This window comes from Pyrgilauda ruficollis, unplaced genomic scaffold (genome assembly GCF_017590135.1).
Source record: "Pyrgilauda ruficollis isolate IOZ18807 unplaced genomic scaffold, ASM1759013v1 scaffold38, whole genome shotgun sequence".
In the NCBI taxonomy this organism is placed as follows: Eukaryota; Metazoa; Chordata; class Aves; order Passeriformes; family Passeridae; genus Pyrgilauda; species Pyrgilauda ruficollis.
In genome coordinates, this window is record NW_024525267.1 from 2674414 (window position 1) to 2698421 (window position 24008).

Sequence of the window (24008 nt, forward strand, 5' to 3'; positions counted from 1 at the left end):
GTCCGCTACCGGAGTACGGCAGCGCGTCGGTCTCCTGCCGCGGCTCCGCAGCCGCTGACGAAGTCGGGATTGGGCGGGAGGCCGAGGGGGCGCCGCCGCTTCCCATTGGCGGGACCTCCGTCCTCGCGCGCTACGCCCTTGCGACGTGATGACGCAGCGCGCGGCCTGGCCTGGCTCCCAAGATGGCGGCGCGCAGGGCGCGGAGGCCGCGCTGTCGCTGAGAGGCCCCGGCTCCGGTGCGGCTCCCGCTCCCCGCGAGCCCTGTGAGTGCGCGGGGCCCGCCCGGGCCGCCCGCCGGCGACAGCCGCCGCCTGGGGAAGGGGGGAAGGGAGCGGGGAGGCCGGGGTGGGGAGCGAGCGCCTCCCCGGGCACCGTCAGCCCCGTCAGGGGCGGGCGGGCGGGTTTGAGGCGGTGTGAGCATCCCCGGCAGGGCTGGGGCGGAGCCGCCGGCGGTGGGTTCGTCTCAGGTAACGTATGAAAAAGCCGCGATCGAGCTCTGGAACTCTCCGCCACTTTAATGGGGTGCGTAAAAAGGCAGGGGAAACTTATTATTTCCGGGAGTTGCGGTCCGGGTTGGGACGTTTAAGATGGTTCATTTAAGGTGTTTGCGGGTGATAATTTTCATTCCTGGTTCCGTTTTCGGAAATGCATTCGCTTCTTTATAGAAACAGATCTTGTCGCTTCAGGCGCTTTTGGTGTTGGTTGGTTTTTAAGCGCTGTAGAAGTTAGAAAGCAAAATGTCTTGTAAGGAAGAAGGATCGTTACAGTTATAAAAAATAGCACCTTTCTAGTAAATGTGATGGGAATGTGTGGTCGTGGCCTGGCGCGCTTTTCTTGATTCTGGAAATAGTTTTTAGTAGCCATTTACTTTTTCTTGTGGCAGAGTTTAGATCTGTCTGTGACCGATACCACGAGTTGTGAAGGTGATTCCAAAACCACCGTGAGGCAAAGACAGTTTCCTTTATTCTGAAAAACAGAAACTTTTTGAAGGTGAGCGAGGCGCCGATTGTAGGCATCGTTCTGTGGCTGTTCACGTGATCTTCCTTCCGTTTTCGGAAGGGAAACGTCTCGAAAAAGTGATTTTAAGAGTTTTAAGTTTATGTCTTCCTGTGACTGTCTTGCGTAGAGCGAATATATTGCATCATACGTTAATGACTGTCTGTTATGCAAACCTTTGCAGGTGACTGCAGTAATCTGTGAGTAGTGTCTGGACTTAGTTGAATTGGAGTAAGAGCAGGTTTATGCTTGAAAGAAATAAACACAGCGAATGCTCATGCTTTAAGCTGAGGCATGGCTGAGCGTCTGTTATAATTCAAACGCAGAAAGGTGCCTGCAGAGCTTTGTGATCTGCATCTCTGTACACAAAGTGCTGGTAAACACAGGCAAGGAGGAGACTCTTGGGCTGTATTCGGTTGCCTTGTTTGGGGGATGGTTTTGGATGCTGCCTTACTTTATAAACTCACATCTCGGTTGTCTCAATCTTGGTATGGGAAGGAACACTGATACATTTTTTTTCTTTAAGTAATGCAAGTACAGGTCACTTTTCAAAGCTCCTGCCAAGTGGTTGCTGCTCGGGCTATCCCTGGGAGCAGGCAGGTATTAAGAGACCGTTCAGGCTCGCCTCACCAGGGCCTTTCCTATAGTCAGCTAATCCCCCTAGCTTTCCAAATCTTTCTACAGCCATCACTGAATTGTTTTTTCCTAGTTTTATTGACAATGTAGATGAAAGTTGTTCTACTAGGAAATAGCAGATATTGTTGGAGATGTATTCTTGAAGTTTCGTTATTAAACAGGTAATAGCAATATGGCTTTTTCTTTGGTTGTATTTGCAATATATGAGGAGGATAAAGGCAAAGTTCTTTGTTACTTGTCTTTGAGCATAGGAAAAAGTTCTTTCCAACAGGCAAGGCTAAGTACTATTCTTCTTTACACTTCTTTGAGCAGGAATTTCAGAAGACAGTTCTCTCTATTTTAAAAGAATGCCTTTTTTCTTTTCTTCAAGGTCCTGAAGTGACTCTCTGAAGACTTCGTTTTTGAAAATTTAAACAGCAAAGACAATTCTGTTTTAATAAATGAAGGAGAATAAAGAAAATTCCAGCCCTTCTCTAAACTTGGCAAACCTGGACCATACAAAGCCATGCTGGTACTGGGATAAGAAAGATTTGGCACACACACCATCACAGCTTGAAGGGCTTGATCCAGCTACAGAGGCACGATACCGCAGGGAAGGAGCCAGATTCATATTCGATGTGGGAACACGTTTAGGGCTGTATCCTTTACACTCGTGTTGGTATGAATGTCTTTATGAATAGTGAGTTTTCAGAATAAAATATGCAACAAATGTGACATGCTCAGTTGTTCAGATGTTTAATTGCTAATCAAAAATATATTTGTGTTGAAGTGCCTTTTGATGTAATGTGTTCGTACACAATTTCTATCCATTCATTGAATAAACAAGGTTCCAATTTGGAAGTAAGATGATACAAACTTTCCAATTAAGAGTAACTTCTGTGAGTTATGAAACTGTTTCAGTATATGAATCTACATGACTTCTCAAATTTTGAATTTTCTAGATTGTGCCTTTGAGGCTTCTAACCTCTGCCTCCCCAGTCTTGGTCTTTGGTGGCTGTTTTTTTGTTTTGTTTGTTTAGGATTTACAACTGTGTATAAGTTCTCCAGACTGTACTACTCCCTCATAGGCAGCCACTTAAATTTTCTGCTTCCTATATTCCTATGCTTCCTTTAATCTCCTTGGTTCTTTCTTTAATAAAGCACGGTGAAGACAAATTTTTTACTTGTCTTAAAGTGAAGAGTACGGAGCATGTTCAGATTTTATTTGCATTTGTAGGTGTGGATAGTAACTTTCCTCCATGCCAGCCCTTGAATGTGAAGTGATAATTGTTCTGTTCCTTCGTGTACCTACTGCTGGATTTCACCTTCTCCGAGGCAGGTATGGTGAAACACAGGGTGACCTTATGTGCATCCTTTTGTAAATACAGTCAGGACTTTGCACACTTACAACAAATGCTTTAGATATCAGCTGCATCTGGGCCTCATCATAGTATTTGCACAGCTTTAAGGGCTTTTGTGTTTTTGGGTTTTTTTCTAAAGCTCCTGTTTTACTTGCAGTGTTTTCTAACTGGTCACTGAACAGCCAGTTATGTGAAGTACTTGATAAAGTAGAATCTGTTGTGCATATTTGGTTTTAAATTTGTTTTATGTGCTGTTTGAAAGTCCTTAATCTGCACCACAGACATTATGACACTCTAGCAACTGGAATAATTTATTTCCATCGGTTTTATATGTTTCATTCCTTCAAACAGTTCCCAAGATATGTAAGTATTTAGAATATTGATGACTTAGTTTAATGATTGCACTAGGCAGGGACTATTTGAAATGGTGATTAGTCACTTGGGTACTACTACTGCTGTTCACTACAGAAAGATGGAAAATTACATTTTGTCTTTTAATTATTACAGCTTAAAATTCGTTGTTCTTGCCTGTTTATACATTTCTGTTTATGCTCAGAAATGCATTGACATTGCAGTTATGACTTGCTGATATTGTTCTTTAGGAGTAGCAGCTATAGTGCTGGCACTTCTGTATTAGCTGAAAAAGAACTTACATACAGTTTTAAAACTGCTTGACAGACTACATTGAGCTGGGACAAATTGTGCTTTGGGTTTCTGACCTTGAAATGAAGTTGTATAAAATAGACAGTCTTCCACATTCTGTGTATTTCCTCTGAAAAAATAAAAGTTTAACACTATATTAAAATAGAAATTAGTATGCTCATTAAGTCTTTCCTGAGAGACTTCTGCAGTACTGTTAATGGATACTGACAGTGCTTTTCTAATGCTGCACTCCATTGCATATCTACATGCAGACCACTTTTTGAAAGTACTTGCCTTTTTTAGGTGACAGGAGCCTGCTGCCTCTTCCTAGCAGGAAAGGTTGAAGAAACACCCAAGAAATGTAAAGACATAATTAAAACAGCTCGTAGCTTGCTAAATGATGTACAGTTTGGACAGTTTGGAGATGACCCAAAGGTAAAAATACTCATGTTGAAATTGATTTCTTCCTGTTGTACTGTAGTAAAGTGACACACACTCAATAGAGCATTGACTGATTTTCAGTTGTTCTAAATTAAATTAGATGTTCAGCATACATTTATTGCTCTTCTGGGTAATGTGATTGGTAGCAATGAAAGTAATTCTTCCTAATAAAAATAGCTTTGGGAGTTTACTGGGATAATTGTTTTCATTAAAAGTTTGCATTTTATTTCATGTAAATTCTGATATTATTTTGCAATTTAAAGTAAATTTGAGTAATTTCAGCCAGAGCAAGAAATGTTACCAAGACATAATCCATAAATCATCTGAATGGGATTTTAGGAAGTAATTAATAGTGAATCTTAAATAAGAGAACTAGATCTCAAAAGTATTGAGAAGTTTCTTGTTTACAGCATTGTCTTAGCAAAACTATGTTTCTCTTAAAATTTGTTTATTTTAAATAGCAGAAGGACTTGAAACTTTTGAGTGAGATGTGGTAGAGCTTTTTGTTGTGATTGTGTGTCTGGCATTTTCATGCTGTGTCTGGTTCAATTCATTCCTCTGCAGAGGAATAGGGATTTTAAACATCACATCCCCTGTCTTCACTCAAACAAATGTGAAGAAAAGGTATCTGAGTTTAAAATAGTATTTTAAGTTGGAGAGCTTTCTGTACTCCTTGAAGACAGACATGGCTTCCTGGAGGTGCTGTGAAGTCATGCCCTATACTAGCATAAAATATTTTTGAGTGAAAGAAGAAATAATACTGTGGTTACCTTGTAACTCTCTATAGGAAGAAGTGATGGTACTTGAAAGAATCTTACTACAAACAATAAAGTTTGATTTGCAAGTGGAACATCCATACCAATTTCTTCTCAAGTATGCCAAACAACTCAAAGGTAAAATATTGGCAGGGTGAGCAAGTAATGCCTGTCATTGATTTCCAGAACTTAATATATTAATAGTGCAAGAATATTCTACTTCCAGCTGTTTGTCCCTCCCAATTTTATGTCCTAATTTTTTTCTGTTTGTTTTTCAGGAGACAAAAATAAAATTCAAAAACTGGTTCAAATGGCATGGACATTTGTCAATGACAGGTAAGATACACCTAGGAAATATTCTCAAAGTGAAATAGTTACTGTTGCTTAATTTGTTCTGTTATTGGATATTTTTTTGACAAATATTCAATTTTTTTTCTGCTTATTACATGTTTTCATGTCATGTGCCTCAGTTTTTCTTTCCATCATTACCATGATAGTTTCATTGAGCACAGAATCTGGAGTGAGTTTGAAGTAGACCAGTAAGACCTCTGCAGTATTGTGGCACTAACTTAGTGCTGCATTAAAAAGAAACTTACTGTTTGAAAGGGCCAAACCAAATTCCCAATCCCCAGGATACAAACCAGCTTCTTGCCAAGTCTGTGATACATGGTGCATTCTGAAAAAAATAACTCACTTCTCAATTCCATCAATATTTTTAATGTGATATTTTGGTAGTAGTGAAGTAGCCGTTAAATTCACTGAGGAATACAGTTTTTAGCACTGGATTTACAATTTCTTGAATAATGAACTTGTAAGAATCACATCAATTAATGGGAGTGCATGTAAAAGCATTTCTCATGTGATATTGAAAAAAAAAAACCAAAACAACTTGACATGCTTTAGTCTTGTCCAGGAGGATTCTACAGAGCTGGGCAAGTTAATTTATTAAGGACTTGAATATTACTTTCTGTTTCCATAGCAAACCCATAAGAAAATATCTTAAGTGGTCTGACTGTCCAGAAATTGGGAATACATGGCTTTCACTCATGCCTACAGCAGCAGAACATTATAAGAAAGAGGTGTTTTTTTAATCATATGCCTGATTTGAATTAGCCTTGTGTGGGTTCAGATTTTGTAAACTCTCCAAATTAATTTGACCAAAATTAATGTGGATCTCAAGAGATGTTTACTTCAGCTGCTGAGAGTCTTGCAGATTATGGTCATAGAGGTAGAACAAAATTATGGCATAACTGTCACTTTTAAGCCTGTCAAAGTACTGTAATTTATCCATCAAAGTTTGGGCACCATTGTACTTGGAATTAGGTAGCGTTTAATATTTAAAAAACCTAACAATTAAAATGCACTTCAGGAAAACACTTGTATGAAGTTGGAGGAGTTGTTTCAAATCATGCATAATAATTACCTCTGTTCTGAGGAGGCTATATTGTGCTTAGTTAATAAGCACCATATTAGCAGTTTACTTTGTTTATAGGATCCTGGGAAAATAATTCTGTGCTTTGCACTACAGGCCTTTAGAATAAAGGGTTCTGCTCTTACACAGCCACAGGAATTCATGGACATTCAGCTGGCTGGCTGGATTTAAAATTCTGTAAGCAGATTATATGCTACAGAATCTATGGAGAAAAGAGAGAAAAATATTTCACAATTTAAAATTTATATCAGGAAATAATCAAATTGATTATGACAGGAACTTAGTTAATATCAATATTACAAATAACATCAATTGTTTTAGCATTACCTTTAACAAAGGCCATTCAGGAGATAACCTTTTATATATTGATCTAAAACTTGTGCTTGACAAGTTGCTTTACAAGTTTGTGTTGGCTGTTCTGTATGGTTTTTTTGGGGGTTTGTTTAGTATTTGTTTACATTTTATTGACAAACATTTGGAAGCTCTGAAATCTGATTTGGGACCTGATTTCATGACAGTGGTAGTCCAGAAATAGTTTAGCTTTGTAAACTCTTTCGTTTAACAAGGCTCTCGATTAAAATTGCCTGAGAAGTTAGAATTGTGGTGGGATTTTATACCCTGTTAATTATAGCTGCTGTACTTTAGAGTGCACTTGGACAATCAGGTAATCTCCAGGGTTGTGTTTTGCTTGGTTTATTTTCTGTTGCAGCCTCTGCACTACACTGTCCCTGCAGTGGGAGCCTGAGATCATAGCTGTTGCAGTTATGTACTTAGCAGGCCGTTTGTGTAAGTTTGAAATACAGGAATGGACATCAAAACCAATGTACAGACGATGGTGGGAGCAGTTTGTCCAAGATGTTCCCGTTGATGTTTTGGAAGGTATGAAAACCATTTCCTACAACATCTCTTGTAACTGTGTGGCCTAGGTCATAAATAAATGCAAATAGCATTTTATCTAGGTTTCAGTCAAAATAATCTTGTGTCAAGTATGTAACTCAGCTTGTATGTGCTGTGCCCTAATCAGGTTTTAAATTGAACTGGCTTAGCTTAGGAGCATATTTAATCATCATGATTAGTCTTTTGTTCAATGTTTGCTTTACAGTTTGTTTAGTTTATAACACATCCAATTAGCCTGAATTGTCATGATGTGTTTTCTATTTTTTTTAATTATTATCTACTCCCCATTTTAAGTAAGTGTTCTACAAACAGTGGAACTAATGGAGCCTGACTTCCAGCAGTTTTCCCATTGATAATTGTTCTCTTTTACCAAATTTTGCTAGGATAAAAGGTTTTTTGTGATGTACTGTGAACCATGAACAGATTATGGGGGACCTTTAGCTCCTAACATGTTGGAAGAAGTATTTAATACTAGTCCTTTACTTTGTTTCCTAAAACATTTTGACTGGCCTAAGAAGACATATATGTTTTAACATATAATCTTCCACTTGCTTTCTTGCTGTATTACTGTCCTGTGAGTGTGGTTACTGGCTCTCCAGGCACACAGCAATGACATACAGTGTGTTATTACCAAGACACACTGTTCTTCAGAAAGGTGTGCATATACATGTACATATTGCTTAGGATAGGCAGAAGAAACACAGAAATGCAAGTATAAGTTGAAAATTAATCTGTTTTATAAAAGGTATTTCATTAATTATTATGATGAGTAATATTTGCCGTGAATTTTTCCAAAGTTGACGTCCAGTAAAAATCAGAGTTGATAATTGTGTAAATATATGCTTGTACGTTATAAGATTGTAATACTTTTGAATTTTCTTTCTTTGTTATTAAGATATCTGTCATCAGATCCTGGATCTATACTCACAGGGAAAACAGCAAATGCCTCATCATACTCCTCATCAGTTGCAGCAGCCACCATCTCTTCAGTCTACACCCCAGGCACCTACAGTACAGCAGTCACAGCAATCCCAAAGTTCAGAGCAGTCCCAGACACAGCAGCAAAAAGAGTCTCAGCAGTCAGCACAGCAGCAGCAGCAGCAGCAAACACAAGCACAGCAATCTAAAAAGCCCTCTCCCCAGTCAAGTCCTCCTAGACAGATTAAAAGACCAGCAGTAAGTTGAACTTTAACTTGCGATTTATTTTCAGGCTGATCTGATACCCATTTGATTTAAAGGCCACAGAGCAGCAGACTTGTGTTTGCTTTAAGAATGAGCCTTATCATTAATTTTATGTAGTTGATTTTCCTTGGTTTGTGGCAACTTTGTTAATGCTGAACAGCCTTTACAGTTCTGACATGTGACATTCTTACTCCACTTGAGCCAAAAGCCATGGAAAGCCTTTTAAGTCAACATGAGCTGTTCAGGTTCTCAGTGTTTTTATGGTTCTGGGCTATCAAACTTCATTGTTTTCTCTATTAAACAGGTTTAATTTAGGGAGGGGTTCTTGTGCTGCACCTCAGTGTAGGGATGTGCACAATGCCGATGAAGACATTATTTGACTCTTTGATTACTAATATTAAGAGAATAGTGACTTCTAAAGTTATGTCAAAATTCTTGAAAAAAAAGGTATTTTAAAATAATCCTTTAATAGTAGCAGCCTATACATCATCAGGTTTTATAGCCTCACTTTGTCCATAATATCACATCATAATTGAAAATAAGAAGCTACATTAGCAGTTCGATAGTGTCGCAAGTACTCTGAGCATCAAGTTCAAATGAAGCTTTCAGATTTTAATGTATGATAATGTATACACTTTACTTGTAAGTTAAAAAAAAAAAGTGTTACCCAAGTCTTCTTTTGTGTTTACTTAGCAACAGGAGTGTTTTCGGAAGTACAGTCTTTGGAACAAGTCCATTTAGGTTGTAAATTTTGTTCTGACTTTTGCTCCAACTTGCAATTAATGCATGCCCAAACTAGAGAACAGACAGCAGGGGAATAAACAAAAACAACAAACTAAAAAACCAAAACAAAAACTAGGAGTAAGCATAAAATATTGGAATGAAATGGAATTGGAAGAGTGCAGCATCTTCCTCATGGCAGACTCCCAAAAAAGACAAAAATGTAAAACCTTGGTCTTGTAAGTGCAGGATAGAGCTTACTAGAGGAAAAGATCTGCTCTGAAATTTTCAGTTGCTGCACTGAACTTTAGCATTGTTCAGTATAGAAAGGTGATAATATTATTAATTAGCCTGAAAATTGTGGGAGTTCTTTATAGGTATTATGTATTTCTTCTACTTTTTACTTAATACATTTTATGCCATCAGCACAAATTCTGCTTGATTTGTCAGACCTGTAGGATCTCTTACAATTTTTCTTCAACAAAAAAGCTTGGGACAGTTTGGCACATCAGAAACTGTTAATAACAATTTTGGTTTTTCCTGTGTGTGCCATCTAAGTTGTTGGGAGAACAGGATGTGTGGTATTTGAAAAACTTACTTGGCGCTTCTAGAATGTTCTTCAGTTAGATGTGCCATAAACCTTACTTAAAATCTTTGCCTGCTTCTATAAATAGGGCTTTGCATGACTTCTCCTTTGGTTTGTGCAGAACAGAAATAGACTTTGTTCCTGGAGGCCAGATTTTCAATTTACATGAACTCTTACAACTCCCATTGCCTTCTACTGAGCCAAAATGCTTTCAAGCAGCTGAGGCATTGGCCCATGACTTAGAGGCCCGTATCAGGTGTCTAAAGCATCTGCACATCCTCCACATCTCTAGTGGTGAAGAGTGCTTGAATTTTCAGTTGATTTCACTAAAATATACTGGTGAATTATTGGATGTAATTATTTTCATTTGGATTAAACTAGAAATTGTTGGGGGGAACAATTTTATTGCTCATAGAAACAGCAGTAAAGGAACAGTTCTATTGTATAGATTCAGCAGGAGGTATTAAATATCCACCAGCCTGACAGTAGATAATGTTGATAATTTATTATTGTTTATTATGACCGTCAGGTGTTCTGGCTGGGGCAGTACAAACTACAATGCAGTAGAATTGCCAAATAAATGCTCATCTCTATTTTAGCAGCTGCTGTTGTTAGAGAATTGTGGCTGCTTGATTTTTTTTTTTTTCGTTAGCATAAATGCAGTTTAAATTGATGGGGGGTTTTTTCTGTCATGAGTTATTTTGCTCCAGTTTCTTTTTCTTCTGTAATGGTGTACCTTAATGTTGTTTTTTTAATATTGCTCCATATTAACAAATGCACAGTAATTGAATTGCTTGTCACCTGAAGTGATCAACTGACTTCACAAAATGAGTGATTTTTGGAGAAGATCCAACAAGCAGTGATTTGCTTCTATCTGAAAGTGCAGGGAGAGCTGATGCTGTTTTACAGGCATGGAATTTAGTGCTAGAAAGTCAAGAAAAGACCATCCAAGTAAAATGAAGGCAGAAGATGAGTCCATGAGAGTCACTAAGAAAAAATTTTGTGTGTTTGAAATGGTAAGATAAAGATTGTCCTTTAAAAGCAGGAAAGCAGCTGGATGGTGTCTGGAAAATTGAAGTGATTATCAAAGGAATATAAGAATGAGGTTGCCTCAAGCAGGCAAAAATTAGACACAAAAAATTTTGAGCATACCCATAAGAATTAAGAAAAAGTACTGTTCAAATTGGATTGAAGTGTACTGTGGAAAGTGAAACGAAGGAAATAGAACAATTTGTGCAGGTAAAGCTACTAGAGATAAATAGTCCCTTAAAAAACCATTTTCATTGAAAAGACAGAGAAGCTATGTACTGTACCCCTCTGACCTTCATCATTCATTCTAAATATAGTTGTACTTAAAATTTCAGTTAAGTTCTGTGCTTTTCTCAGAAACCATCAAGTAGTCATCTCAGTGGGACTGTGTAATCTGGGAAGATTTTTTTATTCCTTTATCTGTGGCTGTTTCATAAAACTGCAATGAAAGAACAATGAAAGAAGAAAAAACCCAACCAAAAACTTGTGATTGGAAGGATGATGTGAGGGTTTGTGGGTTTTGTTTAGTATGCATACATTTTTTTCCTGGCATAACATTTGGATTTTATACAGTGCTTTCCATCTGAAGGCTTCTGAAATGTTTTATGCTGTGCAACACTTTCACTGCTCTCCTGTCCTGGTAAATAAAGCGTAAGAGCCTGAAGTGATTTTGGCAAAGGTTGAGTGACAGGTCAAGGCAGAATTGGGAACAGAGGCCAAGCCTCTTGTTTTCAGCTCAGTGAGCAGTGAACCGGACCATGACGTATGTGCAGTGGATGATAGATACATTAAATGAGATGTAATACTCAGCAGTGGGAACAGCAGGAAATGCTGCATATAAAATACCTGCTATTTTTCCAGTCTTTTTATTCTGCTAGTTAAGGTGGGCTTCACCAGTGTGATTTGACTTTGTTCGTCTTGCATTTGTCGTAAGAAACTATAGAAGCATTTGGTTGGAAAAGGTCTTAAAGATCATCAACTCCAATCATTAATGCAGCACTGTCAAGTCTACCACTAACCCATGTCCCCAGGTGCCACATCTGCACATCTTTTGAATACCTACAGGGATGGTGACTGACCCACCTCTGTGGGCAGCCTGTTCCAATGCCTGACCACCCTTTCCATGACGAAATTTTACCTCATATCCAATCTAAACCTCCTTTGGCACAACTTGAGGCTAATTCTTCTTGTCCTGTCACTTGTTACCTGGGAGAAGAGACTGACTGAAATGGTCTTATTCTTATCTTTTTTTTTTTCTTTTTTTCAAACAGGCTGTATCTCCAAAAGAAGAAACAAAGGCAGCAGGTAAATATTAATATTCTATTCATGTTGCTTCCATTTTACTGCCTAAACCAGAATAAGTAATTTGCTGACATGCACTTAGTTTGTCTGTTTACAGGCTTGGCAGTTCCAAACTATTTTGATCCTGATAATGTGCCTTAAATATATACAATAATGGTTTTTTAAATGTTCCTAACTACAAAACTTGAAATAAATTGAGTATAGCTGTGCCCAAAGAGTTCCTTAACAGAGTCAATTCAGTAGAAGTCTTGCTAAACTAGTCAGTTCTCAATGTATAACTCCATGCATCATTTGGGAATAGTTCCTCAGCAAGCTGTGAGGCCTTGAAGTGACTGAAGGTACCACGTCATTAAATAGCTGCACTAACAGTCAGTGGTTGGTAATCAGTGATGTTTGTAGTTGGTGGTTGGAATGGCTGCCATAAAAAGGTATTTTGTATCAATAGTGTAGTGAAAGAAATGTATACTCACTGCAGTTATCATACCTGGTTATTTTGTTTATTTGGGGGCTTTCCTTCACTTTCATGGTTTGGAACAAAGTAGTTCAGGATCCTGGGATGTGCTTCTTAAGGAAGCCTGGCATTTATTCCCCTGTAGCTCTGCAGATAGATTCCAGACAGCTGTCTCTTCTCCCTCCTTTCTCCCGTCCAATCACTATTTTGTTTGGTTCATGACACACATTTCCCTAGCCAAGCAAAGGTCATCTTCTGAGAGCTGTTCCAACTATTTACAAGTTCAAGTTTTGGGCTAGAAAGCATACACTTGCTCATCTTCACTTACATACTGTTATTAGGACAGTTTGTCTCTAGTTACAAAGTCACTTGAACTTGTATGTTCTTTTGGAAGACTTGTATGTGATACTTGATGCCACTTAATTTATACAAAAGTGTTGATTTTAGTTTTCTTTAGTAAACATAGCTAGTAAAAAGGATTTCCACTGCACTTTTGCATAGCGTAGTGTGATATGATAATCATTATCACGAGAGCAGAGTTGGAATTTGGAAAACATTGCAGAGCAATAACCAATCACAAACTGACAAATGTTTTTTAGAACCACCGCCACCATCTAAAATTCCTAAAATTGAAACTTCACATCCACCAATACCTCCTGCACATCCGCCTCCAGGTATGCTTTTATTTTCTTCAAAACATTTATTCTTGTTAACTTTCTTGCTTTTCATTCAGGTGGGGGCAGGGGTTTGTTGCCTTGATTAATGTTCTTGGCAAGTAAAAATACAAGGTTGCTAAGCTCTAGAGGGAATTTCATCATAGTAGCACAGGCTTTTCCAGACAGTAAGTAAAAAACTTAGAATGGAAACAAGACTATACTAGGTGGATAATGGCAAAACAAAGCTGCAACAGTTAACGGCCTAGAAGACTAAAACTAATTGTTAATAGCAGGCTAAAAGGGACTTTTTGATCTCAAAAGGATGGTAGATGCCATATTGGTTTACTAGAGCAGCCTTCAGCTGTCCTATAGAAGTTTTCCATGTTATATCTGTCATACAGGAATTCTGCAGGTGTGCAATTTCCAAACAATAATACAGAAAAAAAAAACCCAAACCACCACAGGGAGGATACTTCCTCTGCTGTACCTCAAAAGATGATTTTTTTCTGCCAGGGAACACTAATACTGCACTCGTGCCATATGTTTGCAAAATCAAGTGTACTGTTGGAAAAATGTGCTTCCAGTGCCTTGATGCATTAGCTGTTTTCCAGTGACCCTTAAATAGGACATAAATATTTCACAGCCCGTAGTCCATAATGTAACTGTAAGATGACAGCTTCCAAAGAGAACTAGGAGAGAGAAAAGCAGTGCACTGAAATATAGCAGGACTTCTTTCATTTGTTAAAATCTAATTAAGAATGAAGTTTTTCTAAATACCATGCTCATTATTCCTTCAGTTGTTAAATCTTGAATGCACATCTTGCATCCAGAATGGTTCTGAAAATGAGCAAATGAAGAAATTATTGCCTGCTACAATTTAGGAACTTGAAGTCACTGAAATAATGAGTTAACCACAGCCAGCATGCCTACCTTGTGTGATTTAGTTATGTGGCTTTCCTAAGGGGCAGTTTTGTTGTTAAAATCCTACTTAGGCAGGTAATGGATTTATTTCCCTTGTTACCTGAAATTTTCCTCTTTGTTTATACAAGGATGTAATTGTACAAGTACTGAAACATTATCAAAATAAAGGGCAGCGCTGTGGAAAAGTCAGGTGAAAACAAACAATGCATCTTGTCCAAGTGAACTAGGAGGAGGATTTATCTGAATTCTGTTTAACAGTGACATTGTAGTATGCCACTAGAAATGACTGCCCTGCATGTGTTTCTAAGTAGCTTTTCTTACTGAACAATGTTGTAGATTCTCATATATACAAGCAAGATGTCCCAGACTCTTTTTTGTTGGTCCTTCTAATAATCTCTCTGACCATACAGAGAGGTTGCTATTAGGTTAGTCATCCTAGTGCTATTACTTACTTTATAATGTCTGCATTAAGAGGGGAAAAGAAACAATTCTTATTTAAAAAGAAGACAGCTTAAAGCATGTTCTTTCCAGAAGTGGCTAATTCTGTAAAATGCTGACCTTTTTATGAACTTCTCCAGAGTATCAGGCACTAAGTTCACTGAAATAAATCAGTGGGCAAAGCTGATCAGATTTCATGCCCTTCTTTCTTACCCTTTGGTTTTCTTTTTCTCTGTCTTTGGTAAACATGTTTAGAACTGAGCGTTAGACTTGAGACTTTGGCCTGTGTTCTCAAATAATGTTTCCCAATATGGGAGGCAGGTGAAGTGCAGAGGGTAATCCCAGGCCACCTCCTGGACTACCAAAAAGGTAGAAAGGAGGCCTGAACTAAAGAAGGTGAAAGCACTGAAGTAAAGACTTTTGGTATCATGACTCCTGTGACTTTTTAAATCCACTAGTTGTGATTCCATCCATCCAGTCTGTTAATTCTGCTGATTGTACAACAATATTTAAATTATAAAAAATAGTAATAAGAAAGGTGAATTTAACTTTTAGAATGGGGAAAGCTGACCTTGAAGCTTTAATAGGCAGTTTAGTTGGTTTTTAGTGACCTGAGACAGTCTGACTGGATACCATATGGCATTCAAAGACTTAGAGAATTGAGTTCTCTTTTGCTAATTTAACTGGAGGAAAAATATGAAGTATTCAGAAGCTGTTCTTGCCACTGTCCTTCAAAAAAATAAATTAAATTTTCTTTTCCAGAGCGCAAGCCTCCTTTGACAACAGCAGTTTCAATGGGAGAACCAGAGCAATCTACTACAGTGGACTCAGTAGATATGCCAAAGGTCCAGATTCCTCCTCCTGCTCATCCTGCCCCGGTACATCAACCTCCCCCTCTGCCACATCGTCCCCCACCCCCACCCCCCACCAGTTATATTACAGGGATGTCTACTACAAATTCTTACATGTCAGGGGAGGGTTATCAGAGTCTCCAGTCGATGATGAAAACAGAAGGACCAACATACGGAGCTTTACCACCGGCCTATGGACCACCAGCTCATCTACCGTATCATCCTCATGTCTACCCTCCCAACCCTCCACCACCAGTTCCACCTCCACCCCCTGCTTCTTTCCCCCCACCCAATATTCCACCTCCTACTCCTGGATATCCTCCTCCGCCTACATACAACCCTAATTTCCCACCTCCAAGACTGCCTCCAACTCATGCAGTGCCACCTCATCCACCTCCAGGGCTGGGAATGCCACCAGCTAGTTACCCCCCTCCTACTGTTCCCCCAGGTGGACAGCCACCTGTACCACCTCCAATTCCACCACCTGGTATGCCACCTGTAGCAGGACTTGGACGTGCTACATGGATGAGATAGCATGAGGTAATTTGCACGAATATACCTTTATGTTGATTAGGCAGGAGTAGATAGCCAAAACCTACATTGTAAAGATGAAGAGGAGGGTAATCTGTATAATTTAGATGAAGAAATGAGATTAAATGAAAATTTAGCTGATCTGTTTGCAGTATGGTTTATGGTGAGTTATTTAGGCTTCTAGATTTTAATCAGCTTTGCAGTATCTATTCTAACTTTATACATTTGACTTAAGTTTAAATTGTCTTGACTTATTCCAGCACTGGATTACTTTGTACTAGCAAAACCAGCCATATTGGCTCAATTATATCAGTAAGAAGAAAATTTCCTTCTAGAAATCAGTGCCTATTTTTAAGTATCAAAATAGCCAGATACTATGATATTTGATCTATAATAAGAAACTTCATTTTTAATAGTAAGTAAAACAACATGATGTCAAGCATAAAAGCTGCTTTATTTAAGAGAGATTCTGAATGCTAGCTGACTGGAATAATTTTGAGGTGTTTGCCTTGCTGATAGTTTTGGTTTGGAATGTACTGGTATCTTAAAATATTGTATGTTTACACCTATTTGCAAATTCCTGTACATAATATATATATTTTCTAAGTGTGAAAGTCTGAATGTAACAGCCTACTGTGATGTACATCATAGTTATAAATGGGACTACTTTGTTCACTCTACCCAAATAAAATTGGTTCTGAATTTAGTGGATTTCCAGGTTTTTCATATTAGTTCAGAGGTCATAACTATGGTTACTCCAAGATACTTACTCCAAGGTATTTCAGCAGTGGTCTCCCAAATCTTACTCATCAGTTTTTTTTAAAAAGAATGTATTTTATTTTAGTCAGCTAGAAGTATACACTATCACAATCAATCTCTTACTTCATTTTTACTAAAATATTTCAAAAGAATGTTTTACACACATTATCAAAAAAAACTGTACTATTACTTTCCTTCCCCAAAAAAGCCAGAGTGGTTCAATAATAGGTAAAAACGCGTGCTAAAGTCTAAAGAATTTTGCTATATACACAACAGCAGGTGCTAACTTTTCCAGTTCTTTGTAAATCATATACAGAAAATATAGCAGGGCTGTAAGATCACAGGTTTAACAGAAATCAAACTTTAAACTGATTTCTAAAGCAGCACAAATAGACTTTCCCCACATTATGAAAAATATACAATTTTATCACTTTACAGTCATGCACTTTGAAAAAGATCAGTAGTACTCTTCCCCCCAGTTTCTAGAAAGATAAAAGGTCACTTTAACACTGATTTCATTTAATATCTAATATTTGGATAAAAATGTGCCATTCTCAAACAAGGTTGTGCTCAGCAGTCTTATCAAGGTGCAAAGAGCCAACTGAAGCTGGTTACACTGCAGCATTTCAGGAACTGTTAGGGAAATGCTGCTAACTCCAGTCACTCCAACAAAAGTCAAGGATGTGATTTTACTTTCCTTAAGCAAGCAAAGTCCATTTGTAAACAGTGGATGCTTTTTTTGCCAGAGGATTGCAGAACCCAGAGCTTCAATCTTGAGGAAATTATCTTGGGCTGTTGCCCTAAATATATGAATTTAATGGCCACTATTTCAAGGGATGCTCCCCTCCAATGTCACGTACAAAACTCCTCAGGTAGTTTTCACTGGATACTGAGCGCATAGGTAAGTGAATTTAAATATGCATATAAAAGATCTGTTTAGACAGCTGAAAATTCAGCACCCAAGTCATCCTGTAAAATCATTGAGCATCATTTTCCCCAGGAAGACATTTTATAGCTGAAATGGAATAAGTATGAAGATTGGCAAGCCTAAAAACCTCTAAACAGTAACACCACAAGGTACAGCACTGTCATGTTCTGCAAAATCAGTGATGAACACCTTACACTGAAGATGATAAAAAGGGCAGTACCCTATGAGTATGAAGTTTGTTCAGCTGAACTGCTGGCTACCCTATGAAGTGGCTCTTCAGGATTTGCAGGGCTAATTGACCTCAGTTGCAGCACTTCCTTGTAGGTGAGATCTGCAGGTGGAACAAAACAAGCTTTGCTTGAAGTCAATGAACATATTTTGAGAGAGATTTGAGAGCAGGGAATATTTGTGTGGGAATTACATAGTGGTGAGACTAGTCATCTGATGAGTATAGCTCTTGTCTTGTTGAGAGGACCTGCTAATAGCCTCATATACCTCTTAAATAGCAAGCATGTCATGAACACAGTTAACTCTCTCCAAGTGCTGGCAACATTTGTGTTGCTTTAGTTAAAAATCACTGACAAAAATCAACCTTGTTCCAAATATACTTCAACTCTGCTTAATCCAGCAATCAGATGCCACCAAAGTTAAAATGGGCTAAGCAGATAGATTAAAGTAACCCTCAGTTTGGCCTTAGATGTTAAGGAATAATGATGCTCTGCTTTACATCACCTTTTCTGTTACAGAAATCTCGATGTATAAATTGTACAGGAGGAAGACAAGTAATCACCAATGGTGACTAGAAACTGGAGGTCAAAATAAAAAGCAAAGAGGAGGAAATCCAAAATCCTCTAAAGATGCTTAAAGAGACAAACTCTAGAATGGATTTTTCCAGCCTCCATGGGATGTAAATACTGTTAGACTGAGAGCTATCTAGCTCAGTGTTCACTGACTGAGCAGTAGTAGGAAATAATCTACTGGTGGGTGTGTGAGTGAGAGTATGCACTTGTGTTTTGGGGGTGGTTCTTGGTTGGTTATTTTTAAATAACCTACTCAACTGTTACATTTCTATTTCTGCAATGCATAATGAAGTGGTGCTTACTCTTACTGGTTATTTTGTATTTTGGTTGTATTCCTTCTCTATTTTTTTACTGGCTACAGGTTTCTGGTCTGGCACTGCAAATTCTTCAGCCAGGCAGCTGTAGTTTATTGTACACCACGGGACCAATTACCTTTCATAATTCATAATAAACCACATGGGTTCCTTGGTATTGTATCGGTGCTCCATGTAATACAATACCACAAGTCAAGAACTCAACTGGTAGAACAAATTAATTTAGAGGAAGAACCTGTCCAGCTAATACAGCTATCTGTAGCTGTGACTGATTCTTGTAGGGAACAAAAAGAAAGTAATGGTGTTTGAGGTTACTATGTCCTACAACTAATCACTAAAATTGATGTAACTTTTGAAGAGGAGGCTTTGATCTTTTCACATGCCTGTCTTTAAAATTATTTTACACCAATGAGTTCTAATAACGAAGCCCCGCTTCCTTGGACTCTTGGGAAAGAACATCTAATAAAATACAGGGACAGCTGCTGTGACAACTTGGAAAAGGAGGGAGTCAAATTCTTACAACTACACAGGCAGCTACTTCACAATAGCAATATGTAAGTCCCATTATTTTATATACAACCATTTGAAGAAGCAAAAACCCACTTGTTTTGGTTCATTAACAAAAATAAAGCTAGAATGGCAGGAAGTAGTCTCACCTGACAGCCTGTGATTATGGAGTTTTTATTCAGCTCTGCAAGGTTGTTGTTTGGTTACCTTACACGGGAACCAGTATAGGTGAGGGAACCAGTACAGGTGAGGGATCCAGCAAGAACATTAAAAAAACCCACCCAAATCTTCCTTATGTGAAAGATGAGCTGCTTTTGAAGATCCTGTGAAAGCCATAAGCACTGTCAGGATAGCAGTTTCTGCTGAATTATTTCATAGTGAAAGCTTTACAAGAAAAGTGTTGCCATTTTTTAGGGAATACTGTTGTGTGGCTAAGTGATTTCATTCACATTATGACTGCAGAAATCTTGTGTCATTTGATCATGAAAAATTGTTCATTATCACCTGATATGGAGTCTTAATTACGTGCACTTGTGTGACGAGTACCACCATACAATGTAGGGCAGTACAAGTGTTTTTAGCTTGCCACTCAGTATTTTACACAGAGCCTTGTGAAAACAGTTGCATGTCATTCTTCAAAACAAGGACCTCCAAAAAAACTGTTAGCAGCTCATGAACTTGGCAGGCAGTAAGCCAATGAATTTGACTTGCATTTTCCTTGGCTGCCTGGAGCCACTAACATGGCTATGAATCACAGACAAGCGGGTGGACAGGAGCAATACAAATGGTGACTTCTCCGCAGGTTAAGGGTTCTTCTTGTTCCTCTTAGAAATTCTCTTGAGTTAGTTAATTCTACAAACAGACCATTACAACAAAGCAGGTTTGAACTACAATAAAAATGATGCAAGTCTGGCATTCTTGGATGGTTACCCGGTGAACAGTAGCTCCAGAGCACCACAGCCTGGAAAGCAGGCCTTTAGCTGCCATATTTACACTATTGTTACAAAAAAAAAAAAAAAAAGGAAAAAATGCTGAAAAAAAGAAGAAAAAATGAAACCCTGAAAAACCTCAACCCCAACTCCCAAAGAACAGGCAGCCAGAAACACTGAGCTCTGCCTCTTTAGTCTTCACAGAATCCATCGCTTCCAGTTGCCAGGACGGTGTTCCTACAAGGGACCCTTGAACTGGTTTCCTGACAGATGTTGCCTGATGGAGGGTTTGGAGCTCGCAGCATCACCCAGCTTTCGCCAGACAACCTGCAAGAAAAAAGAAAGAGTTTGGGGAGAGAAAAACAGGAATTAAAATTAAAAAAAAAAAAAAGTTCAAACAGCAAAGCCACTGAGGAATAGCAATATTGTTTTAATTGCAGTCTGAAAGCCAAAAGCAGCCCTTTCCTAGAGCTGGGCTGCAGTTCTCAGCAGGGACACTGGATGGCATCTTTGCACCAGTTTCCAAGGAAAGAAACCATTGATGCATTTTTCTAATTAGTCCCTCTTGAAATTAGAACCGTTTTTGCCTGGGGTAATAGTACAAAACAAATACACTAGATTCAGAACATAAGTTCAATGGTAGGTCAACCCTGCCATGCTTATAGAAAAGATGCTACCATGAACAGAAAAGATAATGAAAAAGATAATGATTAAAATTATATATACATGACTTTCTAAAAACATACATTTTATCACTCTAGGGCCACAATTTAAATAAAAAAATAAACTGCAAAAAACTTATAGCTGCCTTGAATCTACATGAAATGAATATTTAAAGAGAAAACAGCTGATGATAGACAAATAGAGATGAGTCAGTTTGGGAGGATGAAGTTACAGTATTTTACCTTTCCCCCAGCACAGCTACAAGGGAAATTAAGCAGACAAAATATCCTAAAAATCAGGGTTTAATTTACTCTGGTCTTTGCTTTGCTTGTAGGGATCCAGCAACCAAAGAGAAGTGCCTCAGCCCTTGCCAAGGATGCTCACAGTGATTTAGCTTGGCAAGCTGCGCTTCTGTTCACACCCTCTTTTTAGGGTTAAGGTGGGTTTCAGAAATTAAACAGAGCATTATGCCCCTCTCAACTGCTGGAAGGCACTAAATGATGCCACCTGGGCCCACCTCTTAGGTGGAGTTCAAAAAAAGAAGGCCCATAGGCATTCTCCTCCCTGCTCTGAGCAATTGAACAGCACATCTCCAACTGCAGGTGACAGGCGGCTCAGGCTGTGTTCCAGCAGAAATCTCAAACTTTCTGTTCAAAGCCAGAGCATGGCCACGGTGCTTTGAGGCTGGAGGCAATGCTGTGACAGCAGCCACCGCAGAGCAGAGGCTGGGTACGAGCGCTCACCGCACAGCATGTGGCCAGCTCAGTTAACAGTGTGGTTGCCCAAAACATCAGCAGTGTTAATGGCACCCCACATATCATGATGCTGTTCGATGGCTCCAGACACGATTCTCCCCCTGACATTACCACATGGTTTGGGCTCAAACCCGTTCAAGCTGTACAGCTTTAAACATGGCAAGCAATTGTCGCTTAACCCAAACTGGGTCCGTAAGGGCACATGTGGAGACAATTGCTAACAGGACTCTCCTAGCCAGGGAGAGCCCCTTGCACATCCCTGGTCAGCTAGACTAGCTACTCCACAGCCAGGGAGGCAGCAAAGGGGGACTATCCACTGAGCAAAGGCTGCTCTGTGCAGTGAACGAGACACTCAGATTACCCAAAACAGTGGTCAGCAGAGCCTCCACTCTTCCCTTGTGCCTATGGACCTCACAAGGCTTACATGCAGCAGATCCCTGTTCCTCCATCCTTTTAACAAAAGACCACCAAAGGAACCCCAAGAGCTGCTGGGAGGAGTTCTTACATTGCACATTTCACGGACTATTGCCTTCTCCTTTTCACTTAGGTCTTCTTCATAGTTGTCTTGCATTTGCCTGTCCAAATTTTCATGGACCTCAAGGACCTACAAAAAAAACCAGTATTACAAAACCATTATGATCCTCAAATAGTTATTTGTGTCCCTAAGAACATCATTAACAAGTATTTAAATTGGCAGGATTCACAAAGCCTCGAGACAAAGACAAACATGACATCAAGCTGAGCACCTCCATCCTCCCAGCTCCCCCAGCCACGTCCTGCCTCTGTCCCACCACCTTCGTGGTGTGGCTGCTGCCAGGCCTGGGGACCATTGGCAGCAGGTTGCTTGTGCCCACAAGTGCATCTCTTCCAGGAAGGCTGCTGGTAGTCCCACCTTCCAGGCAGCACCCCAACAAGCATGATGTTGCTCACCATGTGCTGCCCACACCCAAACCTCTAGAGCGGCTCAAGTGGGAGCCAGCCCTGGCCTGCCACATCCCACTGTCCTGGCCATCCCCACAGAGCTCCTTTAGGGAGAAAGTGCCCAGCTGTGGCCAGCTGGTCCCTTGATCACAAAAGGAGACTGCCTGGGGCTAAAGGCAACCTTCCTTTCCAGCTGGAAACACTGACCCAAGGGAAACCCCTCTGTCACACCCACATGCATTCCAACAGTTCCTCCAGACAGGCACATCCCACAAGATGGGCACAGCACAACACAGGAGCCCCCAGGTTTTACTCTTGCCTCTGTGCTGATTTACACACCTCACCCAGGGCTTCACCACTGATGAGCCAGGTGGTCAGCTCAGTGTGCAGGGTCAGAGATCCTGCAACCACCCAACATCATCAAACAGCACATGGTCTCGTTCACCACAATGCATCCACACACGCAGGAAGGTGTACAATAGGTGTGGTTGTATGAATAAATATTCCTATGCATCCCAGGGAGGTACAGAGCCAGGTGCCATGCTAGGATGGGTTTCAGCCTTTGCTGAGGTATAAACAGCACCAGCTGCTCCTCGAAATGGGATACCAGGGAAGATTATTCCCAGGTCTGCCTCAGCACTGCAATCCTACTGCTTGAAATGAGTTACAAACAAAAATAGATCATTCTCCTAGGGCCTGTAGACTACTTGGGACCAGTCTTTGCACAGATAGGAATTATCCACATCCATTCTAAGAGAGGAAGGGCAAGAGGGATGCAAAAAGCATGTACGTGCTGACAAAGAGAACATCTATTTTCTGCTAAAGAGGAGGGAATTAATTATTGATCCAGCTGGACTCGCACATTGAACTTGCTTGTCTGGAGCCCGTGTGCTTCCGACGCTGGCTGCACAGCCAGCAGCCTGCAGGATCACCTCCTGGCACGGAGCACCAGGGCAGCCTGCCTGCAGCTAAACATCGGCTGTGCCCACAGGGCAAGTGCCACGGAAACCATGGGGTAGATTAGTTAAAGATCACATCAGCCCCAGCCCCTGCTTTCAACAGCCATCCATCTTGCAGGCACAAGAGTCTCAGTGGACTAAAATAAACTGGTTTTCTACAACTTGTGCTTAAACTAAACCTACATTCCTTAGTCCAGGAGGTGTGAAAAGGTGGCACATTTTATTATTAGCATATTTTTTCTTTTCAGTGGAAATGTGTTTTAATAGTGTTAACCAGGCAGAGCTGGAGCTGAAAGATGATCAGATGGAAGTTATGTTTGTGTTTAATTTCTGAATCTCATTTACCCTGGAAATCATCCTGCTTCCCAGGCTCAACCCATGTTTGGCTAGGCACTTTGTAAAGATGTGTTAGTATCTTGGGTATGGGAAAATGGGATTCACAGTGATAAAATGCAACAGCCTATCCAGGAAAGGCATGTTGCAAGAAAATACACTCTGAAGAGTGGTATAACCTCCTGAAGAAAGACAGGAAGGCCTTTTCTTAGTGCTGACCCAGCCCCAGCTATTCTCAGATCCGGCCAGATGCCTTCTCAGCTGTTTAAAAGGACCAGGTTAATGTTCCTCCAGTTACACCACTGGGGAATACAAACATGCCTTCACATCAGCT

The 24008-nt window shown here is 39.7% G+C and overlaps 2 protein-coding genes across 6 annotated transcripts in view; one reads left to right on the forward strand and one right to left on the reverse strand.

The window, feature by feature from the left end:
- The first annotated feature begins 137 nt into the window (after positions 1-137).
- CCNK (cyclin K) lies at positions 138-16510 on the forward strand. Of its 5 annotated transcripts, none has more exons than XM_041476327.1 (12): positions 138-263; positions 884-990; positions 2003-2269; positions 3254-3335; positions 3918-4049; positions 4843-4948; positions 5089-5146; positions 6952-7121; positions 8035-8315; positions 11928-11961; positions 13009-13083; positions 15187-16510. In XM_041476327.1, the coding sequence occupies exons 3-12, from the start codon at positions 2073-2075 to the stop codon at positions 15807-15809; spliced, it is 1758 nt and encodes a 585-aa protein (XP_041332261.1). In that variant the 5' UTR covers positions 138-263; positions 884-990; positions 2003-2072; the 3' UTR covers positions 15810-16510. The 5 variants fall into 5 exon arrangements, with proteins under 5 accessions (XP_041332261.1, XP_041332260.1, XP_041332259.1 ...); XM_041476325.1 differs by lacking the exon at positions 138-263 and adding an exon at positions 286-522; XM_041476326.1 differs by lacking the exon at positions 884-990 and having other exon boundaries at positions 143-263.
- A 104-nt stretch (positions 16511-16614) lies between these two features.
- Positions 16615-24008, reverse strand: part of CCDC85C (coiled-coil domain containing 85C) — a 109930-nt gene continuing 102536 nt past the window's right edge. Inside the window, exons 5-6 of the mRNA XM_041476330.1 lie at positions 21967-22065; positions 16615-20370 (exon numbers count right to left, since the gene is read on the reverse strand). Coding sequence (XP_041332264.1) covers positions 20281-20370; positions 21967-22065 — 189 coding nt within the window. The 3' untranslated portion in view covers positions 16615-20280. The remainder of the gene's footprint in view (positions 20371-21966; positions 22066-24008) is intronic.